Source organism: Perca flavescens, chromosome 17 (assembly GCF_004354835.1).
Source record: "Perca flavescens isolate YP-PL-M2 chromosome 17, PFLA_1.0, whole genome shotgun sequence".
Lineage (NCBI taxonomy): Eukaryota > Metazoa > Chordata > Actinopteri > Perciformes > Percidae > Perca > Perca flavescens.
In genome coordinates this window covers 26,883,108-26,903,090 of record NC_041347.1, presented here as the reverse complement: position 1 = coordinate 26,903,090, position 19,983 = coordinate 26,883,108, and the positions used below count along the sequence as shown (strand labels likewise).

General features: G+C 39.4%; 1 protein-coding gene and 1 long non-coding RNA gene across 2 annotated transcripts; one reads left to right on the top strand and one right to left on the bottom strand.

The window, feature by feature from the left end:
* Positions 1–741: 741 nt before the first annotated feature.
* On the top strand, positions 742–6,923 carry otx1 (orthodenticle homeobox 1). The gene is made up of 4 exons (XM_028603515.1): positions 742–1,069; positions 3,729–3,918; positions 4,592–4,743; positions 6,158–6,923. The coding sequence occupies exons 2-4, from the start codon at positions 3,822–3,824 to the stop codon at positions 6,905–6,907; spliced, it is 999 nt and encodes a 332-aa protein (XP_028459316.1). The 5' UTR covers positions 742–1,069; positions 3,729–3,821; the 3' UTR covers positions 6,908–6,923.
* Positions 6,924–16,407: 9,484 nt separating this feature from the next.
* On the bottom strand, positions 16,408–19,677 carry LOC114572612 (uncharacterized). The gene is made up of 3 exons (XR_003694785.1): positions 19,592–19,677; positions 18,150–18,181; positions 16,408–16,935 (listed from the first exon to the last, which is right to left on the bottom strand). It is a non-coding gene; the product is annotated as an uncharacterized LOC114572612 (long non-coding RNA).
* Positions 19,678–19,983: the final 306 nt, after the last annotated feature.

Genomic DNA, 19,983 nt, shown 5'->3' with positions numbered 1-19,983 from the left:
TTCTCACGTTCACTTTTTGAGGCGACAAAATATCATCACAGAGGAATTAACAGTTATAATAACAGTATTAATACAATTTTTTTTTAAAAAAAGCTGCTGAGGCTTCCCGGCCCTTCAGGAAATGGGTTTTTCTGCTGTCGATAAACTAAAATGCTTCTTTCTGTCAAACTAAACCCTCTTTCAAACATGTTAAGCCTCAACACAACCATTTGACTTCATTTTCTTTCTCTTCAAACATTCCGAATCGTGATTTTTATTTCATGTAACAACTGGTTAGATGTTTTTGCGATACGTTTAGGCATCGTGCAATTCAAGGAAGCAAGAAAACAGGACTATTATTCAGAAGAAAATAAGTTTTAGATGGAGGAAAAGTCCGCAGATTTAGTTTTTTGACAATACTAGATGCTGCGTGCAAATAACACAATAAGAAACTCTTCCTGTGAAATGTGACTTCTTCTTCTTTTACGCACAGCACAGCAGAGCTTAGTTACACTCTCTGTTTCTCCTGCAGGCCTGTGAAACATTTCTATCTTTTTCAAAAACCTCTTTAGTTCGTCTGGTCTCGGGACCGGGACCGAGAGGAGGAGGAGGGTGGGGGGGGTAAGTGGGAGTGGGCTCTCCCGGCTGCCTCTGCGCGCCCATAGGCCGCCCCCGCCGTCCGTCAGACCGGGGACGCGCGCCGATTGGCTGAAGGAGGCGGATCCGCAGGTGTCCTCCGCTCATAGAGGCGCAGGGCGGAGAGAAGGTGATCAATCTCCATCCGTCTCCATTAGAAATCACCTTAACACTCTGACAGACAACGACAAGCCCCCTGAAAGCAAATGAGTTTGATTTATTTGGCTGCAAAAACATCCGGAACCGCACCTAGGACGCGGTGAGGCCCGCGTGCTGATAACTGCGTTGTTTTCTCCGTGATGTCGCTCGGTTTGCACACTGTTGTTTGTTTTTGAGCAAGTCTGCCGCTGCTTGAGGTTTTATGCCCTGCAGACTTCCTACTGCTGGATACTTTTACTGCTGCTCGCCTCCTGCGGCCCGAGAGCTCGGGAGAAGGGAAGAGGAATAAAACAAGGTAATGGTTCTTCTCTTTTACTCATTTCATGTAGATCAGGGTTAGTTTGTGCGCATTTTTACTCCGAGCAACATGACTATGCGTGTTGTAGAAGCAGCTGAAGTGTGAAAGCGACAAAAAAAGTCACTTAGTACATGATTTCAATTTGCACCGCTGCACGTCTGTGTGCTTTATATATATATATTTTTTAAAGATGAGATATCAATTAATCCGTACCGTGGAGGACTCCGACCTGAACTGGATAAATTGAGTCAACTTCCTCCTGAGTAGATAATTTTCATATTTTCCATTCCAATTCATTCCTGCGAGTTTTATTTGAGAGCAATTGGCCATTAAAGCGTTTGAACCACTTAGTAGATAATTGGAGAGGCGTGTTTTGGTTTTTGTTAATTTATTTTGCTGATAAGAGCCCTTCTGAAACGCTCTCTCCCCGGAGGTCTAATCTAAATTCTAATTGAGTTCATTTGCACCGAGATCTCGCCTTTTCACTCCGGCCTGGCAGGGCTGCAAATTCGGTTTAAAAATCCGCTCGAATACACGTTTGGTTAGTTGAGGTTTGGTTTGGTCAGTTAGGAGCTCATTGTTAAAATAATCTGCTCTTCAGAGACACTCATTTAATTCACAGGCTTTTTCGGGGGGGTGGGGGGGAGAGAATTCTTCACTTAAAGGTAAAAATCAAACTGATCAGTTTATGAAAAAGATTTCACCCTTTCAAACCATCAGCAATAATATCCGAGTTTTCTGAATGTAAATCCAGGTCGGTTTAATGTTTAAGGATGCGTTGATTGTTAAATTAGTTGATTAAAATGAGCTTGTTTTATTTTCTGCTATATTTTCTTGAAATGTAATCCTAATTCAGTCTGAGCGACACAAACAAACACAAGTAGTCTATACAATTAAACTACACAGCATTTAAAAGCCACAGAAAGGGTTAAAAAAAAATCATAGTTCTGCTTTACAGAAAATATCAATTTACCATTCATATTTTAATTTTGAAAATGAAGAAGTGGAGAATGTTTACTTTTTTTCAATAAAGTTAGTTTATTTCCCCCTGAGCGTTAAAATACAGAAGGAACCTGACCGATCAAAGCGATGTTAAAGTTCATATCTTTAGAAACTATTAAAATGAGATCCTCCAGATCTTTCTCTGAAAATGAAAACGCATAAATTGCGTTCCAGGCAAAACAGTTTATTTCGGATTTGGATTCTGTTGTGGATTCAGTTAATTTCAGAAGATCCACAGGAGCCTCGTTGTGGTCAAAATACAAAGTTTGACCACCCGAAACCAACGGAATGACCCGAGGACAGAGAGACTTCACACAGCCACAACTGGGACTATAATCTTTTGGATTTCTTTTTTTTTTTTTTTTTTTTTTTTTTTTTAGATTATCAAACTCTATCCATAATCCATTTTTTTTTTTTACGTGTGTGTCTCACACACACACACACACACACGTGAGAATACTAAAACTAATTCAAACACAATTGCAAAAAAGAGTTTTCTCATTTAAATTCCTATTCAGTATTTTGACTTTAAAAGTGACCATAGTTTGGAAAGAAATATATTTGATAAGGTCACAGTCACCGTCTAACATGCATTAAGCTACGTAATAGAGGCAAATTGATTGGAATATGTATTACTGTTTGAGGAAAGAGGATTTAGATCACAGTTCCTTTTCTGATGTAAAATGTGATGTCGCGTTTTTACAACATAGGAAGTGTATGATTTTAAAAAAAAAACTAAAAAAACGGAATATTCTGCAGGTAGGAGGTGGTGTGTTGGTCAATAAAAGATGTGTAGAGAATGACCATTCAGTGTGTGCCCAGAAAAATAAACACAAATGGAAACAAATAGTTTCAGAATAGCAATGATGTATATTGACCAAAGCTCTCAGGACCACATAACATGCGTCAGTTTGATTCAGTTTTTCATTCATCTTGGGTTTAAAGTTAAAAAGGCTGAGTAGCGTCAGTTTGTGGGTTTTATTTCCTCCGCTGGGGTCGTGAGGTGGAGCCGTTTGACCCCGTTATCCCCTCACTAAAAATCCAATATTCCTGAAGGGATTTAATGTGCGTTTCTGCTTCTAAATGATCAGTTTATCGTCCACTAATTCATGCTTTTATATCTATCCTACTGCCACGGAATAATAACCATGGGACTTCATGTAATGCTTGTTTTTTTTTTTTTTTTGAATAAACTGAAAAATAGATTAGGAAGCGAGATTTTCTTTATTCTTCCCCTAAATAAAAAAAAAAGCGCTTTTGTAAAGGTTATGAAATTAATACATTTAGGAGTTTCTTTCTCACATTTTTGATGTGTTTTTTTTTTTTTTTTCTAAATATTCCATCTGCATTTAGTTTGAAATAAGCCTACGTAAAAGCATTTAGTTTTTTCTCATCCTTTAATGTTTCTAACGTGTTCTCCCCCCCTGTGTGTGTGTGTGTGTGTGTGTGTGTGTGTGTGTGTGTGTGTGTGTGTGTGTGTGTGTGTGTGTGTGTGTGTGTGTGTGTGTGTGTGTGTGTGTGTGTGTGTGTGTGTGTGTGTGTGTGTGTGTGTGTGTGTGTGTGTGTGTGTGTGTGTGTGTGTGTGTGTGTGTGTGTGTGTGTGTGTGTGTGTGTGTGTGTGTGTGTGTGTGCGTGTGTGTGTGCGCGTGTGCAGTGACTTGGATTGGCCCCCTGTCCCGTCAAGCTGCAGCATCGGGGGAAACCGAACCACTGGCCTGAGCTGGGTGGAGCAGTGACCGCCTGTAGCATGATGTCCTACCTCAAACAGCCCCCCTACGGCGTCAACGGCCTGGGGCTCAGCGGCGCTGCCATGGACCTGCTGCACCCCTCAGTGGGCTACCCATGTAGGAGCCCAACACACACACACACACACACACACGCGCGCGCGCACATACACACACTGAAACACCCAAACACCTTTTAATAAACATGAAGGCACCCAGTCTGTAGGCCTACTGAACTGTAAGAGCTCCAGCCATCGTGAAGAAAATGACCAAAATATTTACATGTCAATGTTTTTTGGGGCTGATTTAATAATATTAATTTGTGTTAAAATAATAATAGAATGATGATAATAACGTGTGGTTTGGGTGTTTATTTTTTATTTTTTTAAACCAAGTAGCCTATGATGTAAAACCCAATGTGTACCATGATTAGGCATTTTAAAGCAAACGGTACACATTCAGATGGTTTCCTATAACCTGATTTAAACTTGCCTTATCTTCTGTCAGCAAGGAGCAGTGGGTTTTGTTTAGTCAATTTTTGAAAGGGAATATTAAATAAGCCTTTAGTTAAACCTTCTCTTTAAAAATGACAAAATAAAGAGAGGTTAAAGGTAAATTGTCTTTATTTTATTAACTACCAGCAAGAATAAACGGGGAGAAGAAATACTAAACTTTATAATGGTAGATAAATCTCATAACTTTCAATAATATTTATTTGAAATCTAGATTTGTCTTTGAGTTTTTTTTATTAGGGTTTATTAACGTTCCTCCGGTATTTTCTTCTTTTCTGCAGCGACTCCCAGGAAGCAGCGACGCGAGCGGACAACCTTCACCCGCTCTCAGCTCGACGTCCTGGAGTCTCTGTTCGCCAAAACCCGGTACCCGGATATTTTCATGCGGGAGGAGGTCGCACTGAAAATCAACCTGCCGGAGTCCAGAGTCCAGGTGAGAAGTGAAGCACTAGCCTCTCTAATAATGTTCAGCAAAACGTCCCGACACAAACCCACCAGCCTGGACCAGCCCCGAGTAGCCTACATGTTAACTCGACGATAAAGGATGCCATCAGCTGACATTAAACCGCTTAAGTGTTGCATACGAAGACACTTTATAACCATAGAATGAACGTTATAGGCCTAATAATAAAAACGTAATAGGCCGATCGCCATTTAATTTCAAATAGTCTAACGAGGATTTCAACCGACAGTGTTGAACTAACATTAACATTGTTTTTTGCGAGGGGCTTGTGTTGCATTTGTTACTTAAACATTATTGATTAGACACTTTTACAAGGGAGTTAGTTTAAAAGTGTCTTTGCTCCTCACTCTTTGAGAGCAGAAGTCTGTTTTAAAAATGTTCATGATGTACAATATGTTTTGTTGTATTTATACAGTTTATCATGTAGGCCTAGTCTTACATAAGGATTATATAATAACTTATGAGAAATAATGGATAATTTTAGACCTGGTAGTTTTTTAAGAGGATAATAATGGACCTATGGATACATTTTAAAAATCGATAATGGTGAGATTATAACTGGTATTAAAATGATATAGACTGGTTTGTTGATCAGTTACTGGGGAAGTAACTGTAACGTGTTCCTGCCATTAAACCGGTGAGGAGGGGCAGTTTAACAGCAGGGTTGCATTCAACTGTTGTGGTTATTCATACAATCTTCTCTTTCCCACCTGTGCTTCTGGTTTAGCTCACCACACTGGTTCAGCACTTTAATTTGTGCAGGGATCCAACAGATAAAACCGTATGTACACATGGATGTAAACAAAGCTGCGTTTCAGATTAGAAAAGCTTACTTTACAGCTGAATCCGTCGCTTATTTCATTATTATTTGATGCAACCTAACTGAAGGCTGTGTAATTTGATCTGAAATATGGGATCTACACTGAAGAGGTTAAGAGTATGCCAGCAAATACCCCACAAACAACTCAGTGGTGTACTGTGATGTTGAACAAATACTACTCTTTAAAGGCATTAGGGGAAAACCAAGGCAGGCCCCTCTCTCACAATTTGAGTTATTCTCTGAATGTGTGTGTGTGTGTGTGAAACAAAATGCTCTACATGATCCTACCCTCTCGGTGCTCTAGAGTTACCCTACTGTGTGGTGAAACCCAATAACCTGTTATCTTAGAGCCGTCTACCAGGTATGAAATTGGACCCCCGGCTTGTCCGAGCCAAGGGGCCGGGGTGGAAATGAACCTTGATGGCTAATAACCCCCAATTTTCCTCCATAATGTACTCCCAGCATGGCCCGGGAGTATTTTTATTTTATTTATTTTTCTAAATGAAATGCTGAGGTTGTTTGTGTGTACGGTTGCTAACTCCTGGCTGGTGTTCTCCGTTGTAGGTCTGGTTCAAGAACCGGAGGGCCAAGTGTCGCCAGCAGCAGCAGAGCGGCAGCAGTGCTAAAGCCAGGCCGCCCAAGAAGAAGTCTTCTCCGGCCCGGGAGAGCACCGGCTCCGAGAGCAGCGGCCAGTTCACGCCTCCTGCCGTCTCCAGCACCGGCTCGTCCTCGTCTTCATCCTCCTCCACCAATCACACGGGCCCGGCGGCCCTCAGCAGCACCTCTACCTCCATCAGCACCGTCTCCTCCATCTGGAGCCCCGCTATCTCCCCTGGAAACGCTCCTGCTCCTGCAGTGGCCCCGCTCCCCGAGCCCGGACCACCTTCTAACGCCTCCTGTATGCAGCGTTCAATGTCCGGCTCCGCTGCCGCCGCAACCTCCTACCCCATGTCCTACAACCAGACGCCGGGCTACGGCCAGGGCTACCCCACCCCGTCCAGCTCTTACTTCAGCGGCGTGGACTGCGGCTCCTACCTGGCCCCCATGCACTCCCACCACCACCCCCACCAGCTCAGCCCCATGACGGCCTCCTCCATGTCGGGCCACCCGCACCACCACATCAGCCAGTCGTCAGGCCACCACCACCATCACCACCACCACCAGGCCTACGGCGGCTCCAGCCTGGCCTTCAACTCCTCCGACTGCCTGGATTACAAAGAGCAGACTGCAGCCTCCTCGTGGAAGCTCAACTTTAACACCACAGACTGCTTGGACTACAAAGACCAGGCCTCCTGGAGGTTCCAAGTCTTGTGATCAGGCTCCCCCCCCCCCCCCCTTTTTCCCTCCCTGCTCGCCGGCTCCCTCTCCTTCTTTTATTTTCCAGATTAGCATATTGCTTGTTTTTTAAAGACAAAAAGAGTTTATGAACCATAAGATTACAAGATAGCAGCAGGAATGCTCAGCGATCGGACTTTGTGTTTCCTCCCTCTCACCCTCTCATGTCTTTTTTTTTTTTTTTTTTTTAAAAGAAGAAGAAAAAAAAGAAGAAACAGTCCCTCAAGTCCTGTGACGAGAAAACATCAGGAGCAGTTTCCTGTCAATGACGAATGGGGTTTTTAAGACGTTAATTCTTGGATGACCTTAAGAAAACCAAACTGTTTTTTTCAGAATTACAAAAAAAGTCATTTCAACCAAACTCCTTTGACCACCAGCTCTCTGGATGGGAGGAATATTTTCCCCTCTGGTGCACCGACAGGAACTGCCTGCAGTGCCCTTTTTACCTCCAAACCCAATCAAATCCTGTATAGTTTTTATTTCTGAAATTTGTTATTTTAGGATGACAGAGATTTTTAGTCAGCTGCGTCGAGAAGCTGAAATATGTAAATATGTATTTGGGTCAGTTACAGTGACCATGTTTAGTTGTTGTTTTTTTTTCCGAATTTGAAATTGTTTATTACCACTTTGGGAGAAAAAAAAAAAAAAAAAAAAAAAAAAAAAAAACCTGTATGTAAATCTTTCCAAATATTCCAAAGAGAACAAATTGGCCATAAAGTTCAGCTTTTATATACGTTGTTTTACTCAGAAAAATGTTTTGGCAATTTGAAATGTGTTGGGGTGGGAAAATCTCTAAATCTAAAATACAGATGCAGAACTATTCTGGGCCTTTGTCCAGGTTACAGTTTGTTTTCCGGATGTTATTATTCTAACCGCTATACATTTTCAAACCAGACCTCCTCTCTTGGGCATTGTCGTGATATTGGACATGTTTGAACCGCAGCACTTGGCTTGATATTGGAGTCAGAGCATTTTTAGTTTTGGAGAGGAAATGTTGATTTATTGCTCCAAAATGACAGTAAGATGTTGAATGTATCTTTAAGGCAAACCACCCTTACATACATGTTCATCCAATAAAGATCCGTTAAGTCATAATTATTTTCTACAGTGGATTCTGTCTGTTTGATTCCCAACAGGGAGTCAAGTTTTTTTTTTTTTTTTTTTAAGGTGCATGTACACCAGCAAATTACAAACTCAAGATTCCTGTTTTCTCTCATTTGAATTAGTCACACTTATATTTAAAAGCTTGTTGAATTTTTTTTTTTTTTTTTTTTTTACCTAATTATAACGGGGTAAATGCAAATTAGTCCATAATTGATACAAACCGTGAACGCGTGTAGGCCCCGCATTTCCATTTTAGAGAGCAGCCAGTTTAATCCTCTCTGTCTCTGACTTAAATTGAAACACTAACATCTCCTCTCGCTTTAGGGACACCGAGTGTCTTTCTAAACTCCGGCGTTAAAAAGCCCTAAATATTGAGCCAGGAGCCATTTGATCGAGGCGTAATTGAATGCAGCGCTGTAATGGCGTGATAATTACTCCTGCGCCCCGAGTTGGTTTCTCCAAAATAACCTGCAGGAATTTCAGTGCCTCTGATGCGGTAATTACGTAGGTGGGGCCAGGTTAGGGGGTCAGATGTGTGTGTGTGTGTGTGTGTGTGTGTGTGTGTGTGTGTGTGTGTGTGTGTGTGTGTGTGTGTGTGTGTGTGTGTGTGTGTGTGTGTGTGTGTGTGTGTGTGTGTGTGTGTGTGTGTGTGTGTGTGTGTGTGTGTGTGTGTGTGTGTGTAATGCTCACAGGCATAAACGCATTATAAAAAAGTAGGAGGGTGGGGGGAGTAAAAGAAAATACTGCGTGAGTTCTCTGGCAAGGTTGTTTGGGACGAGCATGTATTTCTTTTTTTTTTTGAACCAGTGAAGGCCGCACTGACAGCAGAGGATGTGATAAAAGCAAAGCAGGTTTCATGCAAATAAATTGCCCTAATAATCGTCTTTGTGCAACAGAATTAACCACAAAAAGAGCAGGTTGTTTCTGCCCCTCCGCCTGTTGTTTTTATTAACAAATATGAGGTTTTGCAAAAGATTTCGAATAAGAAATTTAGCAGAAACGTAACAGAACCGGACTTTGGACACTATGAGGGTTGCAACTAACTATTATTTTCATTCAAATTTAGTCTTATTTTCTTCATTCATTGTTCTGTCTATAAAATGTCAGTGAAAAATGGTTAGCACATTTCCCAAAGCTCGGTCCAAACGCCAACATATTTTCTATTATCACAAAAGACAAAGAAAAACCGTATATGTCCGTCAATTAATCATAAAAATAGTTGGTCATTTTCTAATCGATTAATCAACTCATTTCCCAGCTTTAGTTCTAATGGTATATTGTTCAACTAAGCCATAGTGGGATCACAAGATGAGTAAACAGACATGCTTTCTCTTAGGTTAGCTTTTGTTAAACATTAGCTCTTCAGGGCTTTAAAACTTCTCAAAGATATGTTAACTTTAAAAAAAGGCAAAAAGTTTAGATGATCAACAAGATCTGAAAGGGAGAGAAAAAAAAGTTAAATGAATCCGATGTTTGCTCATTTTGATATATTTGACAGTGCTGCCTCTAAAACTCATCCAAACGATACAATGTGAGAGAGAAGTTTTACTATGAGGGATTACAACATAGTTTTGCTGTATTTTAAAGGGTCACAATCACAAGCCTTAAATGTTAGGAACCACTGTCCCAGATCCCATCGATGATCCCTTCAACCTGATCAGATTATCAGCTTGATCGATACATAGTGTAGGCCTCTCCCTGCCTGTGTAGAGCATGTTTCAGCTGCAGCCAGACGTCTGTTGTCTCTCTCGCTCTCTCTCTCTCTCTCTTTCTCTCTCTCTCTTTATGTAAATGAAGGTCGCAGCAGCTGAATAAATATCTGCCGACCAGGACGTTAAACATGTTTGCGCCAAGACGCGCAAACAGCGCAGCGAGTGTCCATGAACAGCGGCGGATTTGTTCGGATTTGCATCAAACAAACATTTGCGACCAAATCTTGTAGGCTTGTTTACAGTAATAAGGAAGGAGAGAGAGAGAGACGCACACACAGGTCTCACATTAGACAGCTGCTCACCTTCAAACAGCGACAGAGCGGTGGAAGAGTTTGACAAAAGAGGAGAGATCCGTTATTTCATGTTTCCTCTGAGGATGTGAAGCTGCAGCCGACATAGCACACGTGCAGAATATGTTTCTCTGCAGCATTCAAGACACTGAAGCTAAATAAATAAACAGCAAAATGTTAAGCACAAGGAAACTTAGATTGTCAACCTGACGATTAATGTCAAAACGTAGATGTATTCTGGACATAAAATACGAATGAAACCGAGATGAGAGAAGTTATGGCCTTCACACGAACGAAATTTGTAAGAGTAAATTCTGAAAATAGAATAAATCCTTAGTTAGTGGGCTCTAAAACGCTCTGAAAACGTGTTGCAGAAGACAAATATAACATGCATATGTTTGTTTACCAGTTAGCCCACAGCTGCAAAATTAAGCTAAATGTAAAATGATTTATTGTGTACAGAGAGGAAAAGATCAACTAGTTCATTCTCATCCCTGCTGCTGTTTGTGCAGAAAACGGTTTCTTGTAGTCGTTTTGTCATGTTATTAAACATAAAAAGAATGCATATGTTTTTTTTTCTATAAGCTGTGTTTAATACTACATTGCATGCTTCTGCTGCTGGTAGATATTATTTTTGGGGTTACATTTGGGGATTTAGCCTACTATTTTAGGACAAAATACAAGCCTGAAAAATAAGACAATATTTCCCCAAATGCAAAAGGATGAATGGATATGTTGATAAATGCAATTAGTTTGATGATGGTAATGAATACAATTTAAATTGAGCCAAAAACAAACTATAGAGCTGAAATCCATGCTATACAAAAAAATAGCATAAAGGGAACTACCTGAAAACACATTTTAACAATTCAAATGTTGTATTTTCTTCTCATAATACTTCATGTTTTTTGTTGTCTGTTGCGATTTATGCCAATGTAGAGACAATTGTTTTAAACTAAAAATATGACAGTGAAGTCATACTCTTAAAGACTATCAAACACACACATTAGATTCATTTACTTTCAGGGACTTCTTTTAACACCACAAGTAGCACCACAATAAAAACACACTTGACTCAACAGGTATGTTAAAATGATCTCTGAATCAAATCCAGACATACACCGCCACAAAAATAATTTTCAACCTTCTGTCGAGATGGAAGAGATTAAAATAAAAACACAAATCCAAATAAGTCATTTGTTCTTAGACCCTCCTTCTACACTTCCTTTAAATTCACGGCCTGAATATTCATCAAGTTTGGTTTTTTCCTCATCAGATGTGTTTTCATCACGGCTTTGTCTCAACTCCAAAGAGAGGGATTGGCTTCTTGAGTGAAGGAGGAACAAGAACCAAAAATCCACCTCTACCTTAGAAAAGGTTTATGAGTGGTTATGAGTTGATGATATAATCTAATAGTCAAATAGTTTCTCTCTTTGTTTAACACAACTTTGTTTTAGTAATCTAAATTACTGGGAGTGCTTTGAGATTTTAGGTGATTTTAGGTTAGAGTTCAACTAGCATGGGTTTTTTTCTGAAAACAAAGTGACCGATAACAAATATTGAAAATATTCCAATTTGATTTCTTACCACAAACTACATGTAACAGTTCTATCATCAGCATTGCATTAAAGCCTCTAAAATGCTGACATTTAAAGTCATAAAATTAGGAGCCAAGGTTGGAAAATTAAACAGATAAAAGAAAAGTGCTAAGAAAATAAAGGATTTCCATGCAGCTGCATTCAAGGAAAACCCATCACGAATGATAATTTAAAAAAAGCACGTTATTGGACTAGTTCATCAGTTGTGTGCACGAGTGTGTGATGAGTGTTGTTTTAACCTGAGCTGAGGGTCTTTACACTGTGTTCAATAGGACGATCGATTGCAGCACTTCGCCTGTTGTCAGCTGTTGACCTTTTGGCCTCTCGCCTGCTCCACTGAAGGTGCCTGAATGTGGTTGGACTGGAAACTGTTGACATTTTGTTCACACTTGTCCAGGAGATGAACCGGAACCGAGCTGGACTGTTTTTTTGTTGTTGTCTTTTTGCATGAGTGGTTGTGATTTGGATCTAGACACAGAGACAGACAAGAAAGATAAAGACAGTGTGAGACAGAAACCTCTTGTATTTGGTGTGTGGGACTTTACAGGCCTCGAGATTCGAAGGACCAGCAGATGCACTGATAGCAGCACGCTGGGACTGTTTTCTTCCATTGCCATGCAGGACAGGAAAGAAAAACTCACACTTGCCATTCATTGGCTGTAGACTGTCGCCAGACCTTGGCATCCCTGTGCATTCATAGGCCGGTATAGAAGTGCGAGGTGATACAGAGGATTATATTTATCTGGGAGGTTAATCTGAGGTCAACTGTACACAGACATGGGTGGAGTCCAGGCCACCGTCTCCGGTTTCTCTGCTTTGTCAGAAAAAGCTTTTTCTTCTTGCATCTTATTTTCTTTAATATGCATTCTGGGCACACAAAGCTGGTGGCTGCAATAGATTTTCTTGTATTTTGTAAATTTTGAAGTGTTTCCGGGTCCGACATTCACATAATAAAGCCACCGCCACCAACAACCTCTTGAATCCTTCACCAAAATTTAAAGAAGGTGACAGTACTGTTGATTCCTATGAGGGGATTTCACAGTTGAGTCCAGGTGGAGTGAAAGCAGGTTAGTCATCCCTACGACACAAGGCACTGAGAGCATTCATGAAATTCCTTGTGGGTTTACATACTGTAGATTTAGGTTGAGCAGAGGACACGGCGTCTTTCTGCGAGGTCGAGCTTCTTTCTTTCATTTTCTTCTAGAGGAAACCTCCTGATTCCACACGAGTGGTATTAAAGGAGTACTCTGACTTTTGGGGGATTTGGCCCATTGGTCCCCGGACCTGAAGTATGTTGGAAGATTCAGTCTCCTCTCTCCATGTCAATTGAACAGCCCTGGTCACTCCGTTTGTCAGTATTCACATACCGTATGGCTATGATCACATTGAAACCTGACAGGCTTTGTAAAATAGACATAAAATAAAAAGAAAAGTGATAAAATAGACACATAATTTAATAAAGCATACATTTTCATAGAAACATTTGAGCATATATTTCTTTTTTTTTACTTTTCTGATTTATAAATTACTTTAAATAATAAATCTACAACATGCTGCTGCTCTGGGGCAGGCAAATGCAAACGTAAATGCTAACATTAGCAGCTAACATGCTTACAATGACGAAAGAAGCAAAAAAATTAATTAGTTGATCGACAGAAAATAAATCGGCAACTATTTTAGATCGCTTAATCATTTAAGTTGTTTTTAAAGTAAAACAATATCTTTACATTCTGTTGTTTAAGCTTCTCCAATGTCAGACATTTGATTTCATCATCTTAGGACATTGTGATTGCCATTTTAAAACCGTTTTATGATGTTAAATGGGCCAAATAATTATTCGATTATGAAAATAATCCTTGGTTGCAGCCTTAATGACAACGTAATGTTTAACATTTAGCTGGTACATTGTAACATCTTAGTTTAGCGTGGTAGCATGCTAACATTAGCGAATTAGTACTAAACATAAAGTACAGCTGATGGGAATGTCATTGGTTTTGCAGGTTTTTGATCAGTGGGCCAAACTCCCAAAATTCAATGAAGTTCTTTAACAGTTTATCAGTAAATTAAAGGATCTGAAGCTGTTCTGAGGTCAGTGGAGGACACTTCCTTCACTCTGGATTACTGGACAGAACAGCTCCCTTATTATCTGACTTTAGATGCTTTTTTCTGAGGACACCCTCACTCTCCTGTTCCTTGTGAATCAGATACGTCAGGGTAAGGAGGGACCGAGCAGAAAGGTATTTGAGCAGGGCTCGTATTAGCTCATCTGGAAAAGATGCAGCAGACCATCGTCCCAAGTCACAACTTGTCTTTTCCCTTAAGCCCTCCAAGACGTGGGAAAGCTTAATGGAGGCTTGTTGGCCTGCAGGCACTAGTGTTTCCCACTGAGGATGTCGTCTCCGTGTGTCAATAGATTGCCGTCTGACGTGTTGGTCACATTTCCTCCTTCTTTTAGTTTGTTCTTTACTGACAAATTTCTCTCCACACAAGTAGCCACAGGGCAGCAACTCTGAAACACAGTGTCTGCATCTGTTGACGGATGTGTAATGTATTATACACATATTATTGATACAAAATCTCAAGAGAGCAGGAATATCACTGTAGAGAGCAGGAATATCACTTGTTTATTGTGTTTGTGTAAAAATAACAATTATAAATGAACCATTTTCCCCTTAAGATACTTTGTATGACTTTATTAAAACCAAATATGTTGAAAAGTATTGAAGTAGTGACCCTTACCTTAACTTGCATCTTCATATGCATATAAAGTGACAAAACACAGAAATGACCATAAAGCATATTTGTCTCCAAATAAAAAAACAGGTCATGTTAATTAAGTTAAATAGTGACGCTTATTTTGAGGGTCAGTTAGCAACCGAGAGACTCTCCTCAGACTTTTTGGATAAGTAAGTATTGTCCTATTGACCAATCACAAACAGAGCACATGGAAATGCACTGTATTTAACCATGTTTTACAGCTGTCGTCTCCGAGACCCCAAACAGAACTGAAACAGTAGCAGACTTCTGAAACATGTCATCAGTCATGCTCATAAGAAAGGGAAAAATACAAAAATCAAAGTCAGGAAGTATCAGTGTGATAAAACAACGTGAAGTGTTTTTAGCTGTTAAAAAAAGGTCCACGGACTTCTGGACTCCCAACAGAACATTAGTGTTGAGGATATTTGAACAAAAGTTGACCACAAATACAACATTTATCTAAACTTTAATCTCAGCAAAGTGTGCATGTTTTTCTCTGACTTCAATCTGAGGTTGTTTTAGAGTATCAAATTATAATGCTTTTTTGTCTCAAAGGCTTTTTAAGGAAGCAAAAACAGATATTCAATACAGATACGCTGCACTGTAATTAAGTACTTTTCTTGCCAAATAGTACCAGGATACCGAACTGGCTTGAGAACCGATAACTAAGAGAAACTTAACACTTTTCTGTAAATTTCCTGGGAATAGGATCCTTCCAATTATTCTCAGTTGTAAGTAATTTTGTCTTTTTGATGTCTTTAATGTTCCTGACATATTTGTCTATAATATTTTGGGTGATCTGGCTTGTGGATACAAGTGAAACAAACCTATAAAACACACAACATCCCCCTGAGGGGAAACAGTATCAGTCCAATCAGTGCCATCATTAGATGTGATAAGGCCTCTGCAGAAACCCTGCTCAGCTGTTGCACAGTGGAGAGAATAAATAACCTGGATAATAGCAAGTGCCAGAGGCTTGATTCAATTCCAAATGTTAACAAGGCCGTTTCACAGCTCCAGTATCCCACGCAGTATGTTAATACCACTAATAAGCCTATCTCTGCAAGTCATCTCGGATGGCAAAGATTTGAGTGTGAGGCTGTGTTTTACAATAAAGCTGCTGGCTACATTTTAAATGAAGCATAACTATTTATGATTTTACAAAACTGACATAATTGCTTAAAGTGTAACCGTCTCGTACTTTGTTTTCTGCATTATGAAAGAGGAGATTTCACTGTTTGCATGTCAGAAAGGCTACTGTGTAGGCCATCAGAGAGATGGGAGGAACTCGTGCTCGCCTGTTAAGCAATTTTGTAGCTTTTATTCAAGCTGTCAAGTCAGACAATCAGGAGATAATGCAGCCTTGGTTAGTAAATTATAAACGTGTCAAAAGATGCACTAAAGGCATTGACAGATGCCACTTATCTCCAGCAGCCTCTGCAGTGTGACTGTATCATCAGAAGGGAAATATAACATTTTGATGTTTACATAAGAGAAGTATTAGTATCAGTCAGAAATGTAATTCCTTTCACCCATCCCTCTCGCAGGGGATTGACTCCCCAGAAAACATACAATGATTTTTTTTAAAGCTAACAAAACAAAAAAAAAGAAGCAGAAAAGCATCCTTGCTGATCTTCTGTCCATTTCCAACATCGCTTCTTGTATATTTTTTGGTGGAAATCCTCTTAGAATGCAAAGTAAATAGATTACGATACAGTGAGGGATTAGGGCTCGCGCGGCGCTGTCAGATTAGTCGGTGAGCGCAGCGCGTCGACAGCTCTGACACGGCTATGGCTGCTGTTCAGGAAAGGGGCTCCGCGCGATGCTTTAAAGACGCTGGTTGGCTTCTATTCATGAATAAAACTGTGGCCCGTAATCTCGGCCAACACACACACACACACACACACACACACACACACACACACACACACACACACACACACACACACACACACACACACACACACACACACACACACACACACACACACACACACAACATTCAATATCAGTGGTGATGAAAGTATTAAACAAATCTTTATTTTCAGGCTGATTAATGGAATGGTTTAAAACATTTTCAGTCGTGTTTTTAAAGGCAGAAGTCGGTGTAACCGTTTTCTTTTAAGGTTCATTTGGTTTAGAATTCACTAAGACAGAAAATAACCTGATTTCACATCCAAATTTCACAGATAAACTATGACAGTTCTAAAAAAACAAACAAATGCTTTTGGTTTCGCAATTTTAAAATGTACAACCTACTAACAAAAGTGGTAATGCAAAATTAATGTATTTACGTATAACACACATGTATTATTCCACTTTTATCAGACATCTATACAGTCATCTACCTTTCTGTACAATGACAAGCATTTGAGTCCCTCTCCAGGTAATGTTACAGGTAAGTAACTACTTTGAATATAAACATAATATAGACAAAGAGAGCCTGTTATTGGTGAGATGTTGTTGTGTCTCTTATCGTATCTTAGTTCGTTCTTTCAAACCATTCCTAAATGGACCACATGAAGCGTCCCGAGGTCTTCATCATCCTGAGAGAGAGAGAGAGAGAGAGAGAGAGAGAGAGAGAGAGAGAACAACAGAAATATTACATTTTATAAACCTGAATGAACAGTGTGTAAAAGACCGTTGCTTAACAGGATGTGGAGCTTTTAAAGGCTTTTTGACCAGTTGATCTGAATCTGCATTAATTTTTTTTATCCTATATTCACACCTGAAAGCTGCACTGACCAATTTATTTTCATATATGATAAAAACAAGCAGCAAATCTGCATATTTGAGAAGCTGAAACCAGCTAATTTTGGGAATTGGGAAAACGATTAATCGATTATCAAAAACATTTGGCTTTGATTTATTTTCGATCAACTAATCAATGAATCGACTAATCATTTCAGCTCTAAACAACATACTGTAGTACACTATAATATCATATAACTCTAGTATTCTCTAACTATATTGCAGTATAGCAGTGGTTCCCAGCCTTTTTTTTTTTTTACTTGCTTAATGTAAAGCAATGTCTACTTATTTCCCTTCATCACAGTTCAATTTCATTTCATTATAGTTACTGAAAAAGTAAAAATATATAACTATAAGACAAAAGGTAAAAAATAAAAATAACACTTGACTTTAACCCCTCATTTAGCATTTATAAGCAGCACATACACTTTTAATACATAGTTTATAACACATTATAATGTAGTTGTTAGCAGATATAAGTGTCCATTAACACAGAAATGCCATAAACGTGTTCATTAAATTATATGTTTTAGCATTAAGATCATAGTGGTGACTACATTAGATTGAGAGATATTTCTAATATTCTGCCTCTTTCATGTATGTAACTAGACAACAAAATAGAAATATCATGTAGTCCAGTACAGCAGAGTTGTTGCATTGGAGTGTACAGGTGTACCTAATAAAGTGGCTACTGTGTGTGAACAGTTGTATTAAACACGTATTGTTATATATGCATATAACTACATTATTGTGTGTTATTAACCATTAATACATGTGTATATAGTGCTTATAAAGGCTAAATGGAGGAGGGGAGTGGGTGTTTAAAGTAAAGTGTCACCATATAAACCATATAGGAACCACTGTACTGTAGTATAATGCTATTAAATGACATTACTACGTACACTATTGGCTAGGGATTTATAAAATGGTTCTAAATATCTTTTCACAGCCTTTTGAATTCTGTCAACAGAAATTAAAATAAAAATCAATTTCCGGTCAATCAACTTACATTCCTGCTGTCTCTGTTACCTTCACTGCTTCCTGCACAACAGAATGAAACGACACAACATGTTGGAGGATGTCAATTGTTTCTGTTAACCAGCCGTGACACTTTCAACAGTCCAACAACCAAAACATTAGACATGCATAATCACACATGGCAGCCCTACAGCACATAAACACAGACAGACAGACAGACAGACAGACAGACAGAGACACACACACACACACACACACACACACACACACACACACACACACACACACACACACACACACACACACACAGCTGAATGTCTGAACAGCTTACATGCTCACTCAGTAGGTCGAACATGTCGCCAACATGTTGCTGGGTTTTAACAAACGTAAACTGTTGTCACTCATGGCAATCTCTCTCGCTCTGAGCCCTGCGTTAATAAGGTTATGAATGACATTAAAACCCTGGCGTGCCTTATACAGATATTTTAAAAAGCTGATTCAAATTCCCTACAATAGCCTACAGTTCGGATTATCAAACGACGGAGCGATTTGATAGCGAGACAATTGCTAATCACCTGAAAAATGGAATTATTAAAATGGAAAGAGCAGGAAGGAGGAGAGGAGGAAGTGAAGAAGAAGAAGTAGTGATGTTTTCTTAATGGGTATTTTTCCTAAATGACCTGTTAGTCATATCAGACAGACTGAGGAGGGGAGAGCACTCAGGCTACGTTTAGAGAATAAAAAGAGGCTGAATGTCACCAGAGAATTGTTGCAGGGCTGTAAAACGTGGCCCTGAAACCGACGTGCTGAACATGATTAGATTTATTATAATGGGCTGATTCTCTCTGTCAGCTGTTACTGATAACGGGGTGAACAGGCTTGTTGTAGGGGAATTAAGAGCAACATTCAAGGCTGGTTTTGTTTAAAGTCAAAAGGAAACAGTGTGTAGATGTTTCTGTAATTCAAAGTATTTCCAGTTTGGGCGAGTGTGACTGTTTAAAGTTGGTATGGATGCAGCGTTTTGACATAAATTTGTGTCATAAAGAAAACATTGTCTTTTACCACAGGTATATTGATTGACGTGTTTAGGTCCGTCTACCGGTACACTATAAGGTAACCAACACCAAAGACACTATTATCCAGTCAAGATTTCAGATATATATTCAGAAAATGTGGAAAAATAAAGTTTGATTATGATTATGTAACAATTGACAATTCATGTCAAAGTGACTTAATTTAAATGTTTTTCAAAGAGAACATCTCCAATTTAGCATTGCACTTCTATAACATTGTTGGGCTCATAGTGAATAAAGGAACAAAATGCAGCAGAACCAGATATTTTCTTTTTATATTCCACACATTATTCTTCCTTGTCAAAACCTGGCCTACATTACCCACAATGCAACTTGACCACAGACAGTTTGGCCAGAAATACGGGTGTGTTCAGACAGACAGACAGACAGACAGACAGACCTGTTTGTCTCAGTGTCCTGAACGCATCTGGGCTCACAGTCACAGGAATGCTCGCTGCCTGTGGTCTCCTCTGATTGGCTCTTCCATCAGCACTGAGGAACAAAAAGAAAGGTGAGTAACATCGGTTGTTCTTTTGTTTAAAGTGTAATGGTTAAAATGCATTCATAAAACACAGAATATAATATATACTTTGTTTTGAAATGTTGTAATCTACTTTACTAACTTTCACCCGATCTATCTCGTCAAGTTTCATTTCCTGTTTTTTCCAGAATATGTTTTGACAAACTTGAGACAGAGTGGCTGTCAATTTGTTGAATTTAACTGCACTATACGCTGTATGTTGTGGCAGAAAGAAACATGAATAACAAAAAACTTTCCATTTAAAGGTAAGA